This window comes from Lactuca virosa, chromosome 6 (genome assembly GCF_052849685.1).
Source record: "Lactuca virosa cultivar CGN04683 chromosome 6, Lactuca_virosa_CGN04683_v6, whole genome shotgun sequence".
In the NCBI taxonomy this organism is placed as follows: Eukaryota; Viridiplantae; Streptophyta; class Magnoliopsida; order Asterales; family Asteraceae; genus Lactuca; species Lactuca virosa.
In genome coordinates, this window is record NC_136431.1 from 121,044,870 (window position 1) to 121,053,080 (window position 8,211).

Consider the following 8,211-nt stretch of genomic DNA (forward strand, 5'->3'; position numbering starts at 1 on the left):
ACATATATGTCGCGTTTATTTAACTTTTACTCCTTAAAAATTTATATAAAAGTATTTTGAAGATAGTCTTGTTTAGAGATGAGTACATTTTCTTAGATAACTTGACAAAAAGGTAATTTTATATATAAAAAACTATTCCATTGTATTAAATAAAAAGTTTTTTAATAAAAAAATGCATCTTTAGAGGACAAAATATTAATATACTTTACAAGGTTAAATTTATATTGTAAATGAAATAATTATATTCTTTCCTCAAATTAATTGTTTTGATGTATCACATTAATTCATGTCATAAGAACTTGAATGTTAAACGAGTATTTTTCAGATTTTAACACTCGTTAAAATATATTTGTGTTCAAATTTTATAATTACATTAAAATACAAATATAAGTATATAAGTATTTTTGATACAAATATGATTCAGTGTTGAAAGTTGAAACTATTAAATAAAGGAATAATATTTATAACCGTTTAAGAAAAATATTTACTAATAAGGAATTAAAATGTTTTCGTTTCCCTCTCAATTAAAGAAGATAATCTTTGTAAAACAGGAAAATAATCAATATTTATTCACTTAACATTCATAAAAGATAAAACCCTTGAGCTTCCCAAGCATACATAGGATTCATCATCTTCTTGTCCAAACAATTAGTGTTGTCGAAGGTTTTAAATCCCATGAAAATGGAAGTTCTTGAAAGGTTTCTGTTCGTTCTTCTATTGTTCATAGCTTTGGAAATATCAGAATGTGGTGTTATTGGCGGAGGTGGAAGAAGACAACCGTCAGAGTATTGGAAGTACGGCGGAGCAGCAGTGGCAGATTATCAGACGATCACTGTGGACCAGTCTGGCCGGGGAAACTACACCACCATTCAGTCAGCCATTGATGCTGTTCCTTCTGATAACATGCAGTGGATTTGTGTTTATGTGAAGACTGGCACATACAAGTATGATTTTCTAACTTTTATAATCTTTATTTATCTATTTATGATTTATTAAAAACACGTAAAAACACATCTTACAATCACCATCACTGATAAATCGATTGATATATGATACAAATTCGTCATTGGGGTGTAAAACTCAAACTAGAGACTTTTAGGGTTTCATGATATACTTTTATATTAAAGAACAAGAAAATGTTTAGATCATTATTATTTCTGATTCTAATAAGAAGCATCAAGGCATCAACCCCTTCAATTTATGTAGTTAGATTAGGTAATTAAAGATTATAACAAAAAATTATAAATTAAAACAACTTGTCCATCAAATAAAATATTTGTGAGTTTGTAAATTTTGTTTCCTTAACACAGATTTTATTATTCGGTTTATAAATGTCCTGCTAGAATAGATGAATGATTGAATTGGTTAAATGGAAAATGATATATAGTATTTTAATTCCATTTTTTATATATTCATTTTTTTCTTTTTCATACTCATGTGGATTATTTTGCAATGATTAATAGTTAGTTTACAACAAAAAAGCAAATAGCTATATATACTCGTTAATTTAAATTCGCTTTGATTGACCTTAATCTTATGTTGTTTGTTTTTTGTACATACATGTAGTGAACAAATTAAAATCCCTAACGATAAACCCAAGATTTATCTAAAAGGAGATGGTAAAAGAAAAACCTTCGTTGTATGGAGCTCCCATGACTCCATTGAAACCGATGCCACTTTTACTTCTGAAGCGGATGAGATCGTCGTTAAGAGCATAACGTTCATCGTATGTACACTACTATGTATATGCACCTTTTCATTATCACATCTTACATATATGAAATTCATGTTATATTAACTTGGTTTCATATGATCAGAATTCTTACAATTACCCTTTGGGAAGCAACGGCAACCCAATAGTTCCGGCACTGGCGGCTAAAATCTCCGGCGACAAATCGGCATTTTACCGATGTGGTTTTATGGGTGTTCAAGACACATTGTGGGATGTTTCCGGTAGACATTACTACAAATTATGTTCCATACGTGGTGCAGTTGACTTCATCATGGGCTCCGGTCAGTCTATATACGAGGTAACACAAGTACACAACTATTTGGTTATATGTTTGTAGATAATGTTAGGATTTTATTATATTTCGTGAATATTGTAACACTAGGAATATCAAACAAGACAAATTACTTCAAATCGCAACATATTTAACTTTTTTTTTTACCTTTGCACAAAATAATCACCAACTCACATGTCTTTTTCTGGCATTTAAGGCAATTTGCTTATGTGGATGCCAAGTAAACTATATGTGTCATATAACGTGTAAAGTAGAGAAACAAAATAGAAAATTTGTCATCTAATTGATTGAATTAAGCTTTTGATTTGGATATGTAATGTTTTGTAGAGGTGTACACTGTCGGTGATTGCGGGGTTCTTAAGTCCTCAACCAGGGTTTATCACCGCCCAATCAAGAGAAGATGCAAGTGAGACCAACGGCTTCGTCTTCAAAGACTGCAATGTGGTCGGAAATGGCACGGCGTACTTGGGAAGGCCATGGCGAGGCTTTGCTCGAGTTCTTTTCTACAACTCCACGCTCTCAGACATCGTTGTTCCCCAAGGGTGGTTATCCGTCGACTTTCTTGGCGCTACAGTGTACACCATCTCAATCTCCCTCTTTTCCGGCGACCAATTTTCATTATTTCTTTTATTATAATGGTTTTATTTGGTGAAGCAGGAATGATTTGGTGTTTGCGGAGGAGGAATGTCGGGGAGGAGGAGCGGATATGTCGGGAAGAGCAGGGTGGGAGAGGCGGCTGAGCAAGGAGGAGGTTTCCAGGTTGACAAGCATATCTTATATTGATCAAGAAGGTTGGATTAGGAATCTAGCTTTTAATATGTTGACTTCATGAATTCGTCTTTAAATCTTTCTTTTTTTGGTTAGTTTTTTCTTAATCTTGAGATGTTTCTGGATTTGTTAAATTGTAAGTTTGAATCTACGTTTCAAATTGTTTTTTATGTATTTATTCACATTAAGGTTGATCATCTTCGAGTATTGGTTTTTTACTATGATTTGGCGCATGTAAATGGTAATGGAAAGATAAGAATGTAGGTCCAGTTTGAGTTTGAAACTAAATGATGTCTAAGTTTGGAACACGTTTGGTACAATGCAATTAATTGAGATTCTATTTGATGATATGTTTGGCTTACGATCCCATCTTTTAAATTCTGTATTACTCCAGTGCACTACAACTGATTTTTCAACTGTCATTTAACTTTTACAATTACATTTATAATTACAAAAGTGTCCTATTAACTTTTACAATTACATTTACGTTTTACATCAATGCAATATAAGGTGTGTTTGGCATGGATAATTTCTAAGCTTTTAGCTTAACTTTGTCAGCTTTTAACTTTTATTTTATACAAAATAAATTCAATCTAAAAGACTTGTCTTTTGTAACAAAAGTTATTACATGAGCACCAAAGCTTTCAAGTCTTTCTAATATTAAAAAAGATAGGGTACATAGCACAAAAGACACTCAGTTTACACAGAAATTCGAATTTTACACCGTATTTTTTTTGTGTCAATTTTGACACTGTGTTATTGATTTTTTACTAAATGTAACCATATGACCTATTACAGTCGGTTAACCAGTTACCATGCCCCTAATACGTCTTCGTAGCATGGTCCATGTCATCCCCTTTCCCCTTATTTAACATGTCATCCCCTTCCCCCTCATTTATCATCCTACTAAAATCCATGTCACGCAAAAAAAGGACAAAAAGTTTCTACCCTCATTAACTAGGGTTTCTACCCTCTGTAACTTCGAAGAAAGGTGAAAGCTTACGATGAGGAAACCACGACCTAAAATAAGGAGAGCACAACCGTCTGATGAAATGGAAAAGGGGCCATATTACGACTCTGATTTTGAAGAAAGTGAATTAGAGTCAGAATCGGAGAGCGAATCAGAAGGGGCATTTGTTGTCGATGAAGAATTGGGTGACTGTGATGCAGATGAACACACGACTTTTCCACAGTTGAAAGTACCTTTTGATGCCTTCCTTTATGATTTTTGCAATGTTTCTGTTTACAATAAGAGGGAAAATGTCGATGATGAAGTCATTAGAGAAGAAGGTCATTCTGATAATGAAATTGAAGATGACAAGGATGAGGTTGATCAAGATCCAACCAAATTTAGTGTTCATGACCCTTCTGTTTGTTGGAAGAAAATGAAACAACATTTAGGTGAAAAGTATGCTAATCAAATTGAGTTAAGGTTCCGCCTGACTAACTATGCAGTTCACAATGGTTATCCAATTAAGGTGACCAAATCTTCTAGTACAAGGCTTCAAGCAAAATGTGGTTTAGACAATAAAGGAAAGAGATGTACCTTCAAGCTGTGGGCATCCCGGATGAACAAAGAGAAATCATTTCAAATTAAGGGACTTACTAATAAGCATACTTGTGTTAGGGAGTACAAGCATGCCACATTGGTTAATCCTAACTGGATAGCCAAACAGTTCTTGAAAAAATTGTGTGTTAGACCAAAAATGAAAGTCATGGAGATGAAAGAAGAAATCAAAAAGAAATTTTTATGCATTGTGTCTAAGGGACAATACTATGGGGCTAAGAAGAAAGCACTAGAAATTTTAACTGGAAAGTTATCAAAGCATTATGCTCGTATATGGGAATATGGAGGAGAGATCATCAGATCTGGTAGTACAACAAAGGTTGGAGTTGATATCAAAGAATATGGTAGTAGTGTTTTTAAAAGATTCTATGTATGTTTTAAGGCTATAAAGTATGGATGGATTAGGGGTTGCAGGAGAGTCATTGGACTAGATGGTTGTTTTCTAAAAGGGCAATGCAAAGGGGAGCTACTCACTGCAATAGGTAGGGATGTGAACAACCAGGTATACCCAATAGCCTGGGCTGTGATTGATGTTGAAAACAAGGACAACTGGGAGTGGTTTATTAAGTTGCTTGCGGAAGACCTTGGCTTAGAGTTAGGTGAAGGTCTGACAATAATTTATGATCAACATAAGGTATGTTTACTCTTTTTTGTTTGTTTACTCTTTTATCTATGGTTACTCTTTTTTGTATCTTTACAGTTTCTTGTATGAATGTAGGGATTAGTAGTGGCTGTCAAGGAGAAGTTACCATTAGTTGAGCATAGGCAGTGTGCCATACATGTGTATGTCAACTTTAAAAGGTGTACAATGGAATTGATTACAAGAGACATTTTTGGGCAGCTTCAATATCAACTACAAAGTCATCTTTTCTTGAGACAATGGAGGAACTCAAAGAAATGAATGGAAGTGCTTATGAACACCTCATGGCAAGGAACCCAGAGAGTTGGAGCAGAGCATTTTATAAGGAAGGTAGAGCATCTGAAGCAGTAGAAAATGGTATATCAGAGAGCTTCAATTCAGTAATTCTGGAGGTAAGGACTAAACCACTATTTACTATGTTGGAGGAGCTCAGAATGTATGTTATGGAGAGGTTTTATAGGATGTCTATAATACACTTAACATGGAGGGGAGATGTATGTCCTACAATATTGACAAAGCTGGATGACTGGTGTAAAGATATGAGGTAACATTATTGACTAACTTTATTCAATATTCATTAAGATTATTTACTAACATGTATTGCATGAATTACAGGTTGTAGAGTGTTGTAGCTAGTGACACAAATGTATTTGAAGTGAGACTAGGATTTGAGTCTTTTCAGGTGGACTTAGGAGAACAATTCTGCACTTGTAGATTATGGGAAATATCTGGGATTCCATGTGTCCATGTATGTGCAGCTATGAACCACACACAACAACAACCAGAAACATTAATCAGTTCATGGTTTTCCAAAGAGAAGTTTGCAGAGACTTACAAAGGCAATATGAGGCCTCTAAATGGTAGTAAAATGTGGGCTAGGACACCATATGCCAAACCACTGCCACCACCTACAAGGAGGATGCCAGGAAGACCTAAAACCAGAAGAAGGAAACATGTCACAGAGAAGGATAGAGAGTACAAGAAGATAAAGTCTGTTGGAGAAACAAAGATATGCCAGAACTGTGGGGAGGAAGGGCATAACAAAAGAACCTGCAAGAATCCAAGTAAGCCCCAACCTCCAAAGGAAAAGAAAAGAAAGGGTAGGCCACTGACTAGGGATGTGGCAATGAAAAAAACAACAACATCCACAAGTCAAAAGAGTCAACATAGTCAACACACTTAGGAAATGGATGGGCAAATGGATGGACAAGCAAGTTGTAACAGTCAAAAAAAGGTAAGCTTTACTATTTTTATCAAATCTTTAGTGTCTACTATTGTTAACACAATTACTGTTTTATTAACAGGGTAAAGCAAAGGCATATCAATCTGTTAGAGGGATACATGAAGGTAGTAGCAAGGACTTTGAAGATGAAGGGCTGCAAAATGTTATATTGGCCCAGGATTTGAAGGGGGATGCACATGCTACAGAGTTTCTTGCATCAGGATACTCAGAGGATGAGGTGTATCATGTACTATATGAACAACATTTAGATGTTGAAGTTTTGGCTGAAGTTCCACCTATTCTTGAACCTTTGCATGAAGAAGTTCCAGAGGTTGAACAAGTTCAACCTGTTCCTGAAGAAGTTCCACAGGTTGGACAAGTTCCACCTGTGCCTCAAGTTGATATTGTACTAGAAACAGAGGATGAAGGCATTGTTGAGACACCACCATCCCAAAGGTTGATGAGAACAAGAAGTCCTTCAGAGAGAATTACTAAAATTCAGATTGGAATGAAGGCTGCTGGAAAGAAGGTTGTTGGACCAGGTCGAAGTAGGTTGGACCCTGTTTCTTTGGAGTAGATTAGGGTGCAGAAGGTTAGGGGTTGATGGGCATGGTTTATGTTAGCCTTTTTTGTATTATGTAATGTACCCTTAAGTAATCCCCTTGACTATAATTATCTTTTGTATATGGTATACCCAAACATTACTACCCCTTTTGTAAATGGGATGGGTCAATATTGGCAAAATGTATGAATTTTGATGGTAAGAATTTATGTAATGTTGGTATGGTGTTTATGGTAATTTTTTGTTACATAAGTAAAGGGTAGTTTGATCACTGGTTTGTTACATAAGTAAAGGGTAGTTTGGTATTTTTCATAGCATTTTGGTCAAAATATGTGTATGGGTATTTAGGTCCTTTCTTTTTTGGTCATTGGTTTGTTACATAAGTAAAGGGTAGTTTGGTCTACTAGCATCATATAGCATCATGCTTCCAATTCACTTGGTTATTTTATAGGTATTTTTCATAGCATTTTGGTCAAAATATGTGTAAGGGTATTTAGGTCCTTTCTTTTTTGGTCATTGGTTTGTTACATAAGTAAATGGTAGTTTGGTCCACTAGCATCATATAGCATCATACTTCCAATTCACCATCATAAACATATACACTTCACTATATATATCAAAATTGGTCAACACTGGAACATACAAACTTCAAGGTAGTACATCAATACATACACACAAAAATGGTCAACATTGGACCTTAATCGACATTAATTCATACTTAAAGACCTACCAAAACTTCTTCCTACTTACTCCATGTACACCATCCACATCAAAATCCCTACCATGGCTACTAAAATAACAAGCAAACCAATCACAATCCTGACAAGATTCATCAAACTTATTTCACCATGATGAGGGTTCCCTTTTCCCTGTCCAGTGGTTTTTTTCTTCTTTGCCATAACTTCAAACAAAAGTTCCTTGTACCATGGACTTACTTCACCGTCATACCATTCAAAGTAACCACAGTCTTCAACTTCATCGGGCCAGTACCTGCACCCAAAGTATCTTCTTCCAGGATTCTTCTCACTCGTTGATATCTTCAAGGGGGCAATTACTCCACAGTAGCACGTCCTAGAGGGACCATTGTTTGCCTTGTTTACCCCACTCGTTGATCCAGCTGATCGAGACGAAGACATCATTGCACAATCCTCGTGAAGAAGAACTGAGATGAAAAAGTGAAGATCGATCTAGGGTTGAGGCCGTTAGGGATCATTTATAAAGGCTCAACTGCCATGTAGGATCTTAGGTGGATGCCACATAAGCAAATGACCCACTCAGCAAAATACAAACCCGTTGATCTGAAGGCAACCAGTCATATGGTTACATTTAGTAAAAAATCAATAACACGGTGTCAAAATTGACACAAAAAAAAACACGGTGTCAAATTCGAATTTCTATGTAAACTAAGTGTCTTTTGCACTATTTACC

The 8,211-nt window shown here is 35.3% G+C and overlaps 2 protein-coding genes across 2 annotated transcripts; both read left to right on the forward strand.

The window, feature by feature from the left end:
• The first annotated feature begins 664 nt into the window (after positions 1 to 664).
• Positions 665 to 2,865, forward strand: LOC145122779 (putative pectinesterase 29). The gene is made up of 5 exons (XM_079058350.1): positions 665 to 944; positions 1,567 to 1,726; positions 1,818 to 2,030; positions 2,352 to 2,599; positions 2,682 to 2,865. Exons 1-5 carry the CDS (start codon positions 676 to 678, stop codon positions 2,854 to 2,856), a joined length of 1,065 nt encoding a protein of 354 aa, XP_078914476.1. The 5' UTR covers positions 665 to 675; the 3' UTR covers positions 2,857 to 2,865.
• Positions 2,866 to 3,796: 931 nt separating this feature from the next.
• LOC145121907 (uncharacterized) lies at positions 3,797 to 6,182 on the forward strand. The gene is made up of 4 exons (XM_079057589.1): positions 3,797 to 4,993; positions 5,060 to 5,065; positions 5,161 to 5,391; positions 5,682 to 6,182. The coding sequence occupies exons 1-4, from the start codon at positions 3,797 to 3,799 to the stop codon at positions 6,180 to 6,182; spliced, it is 1,935 nt and encodes a 644-aa protein (XP_078913715.1).
• Positions 6,183 to 8,211: the final 2,029 nt, after the last annotated feature.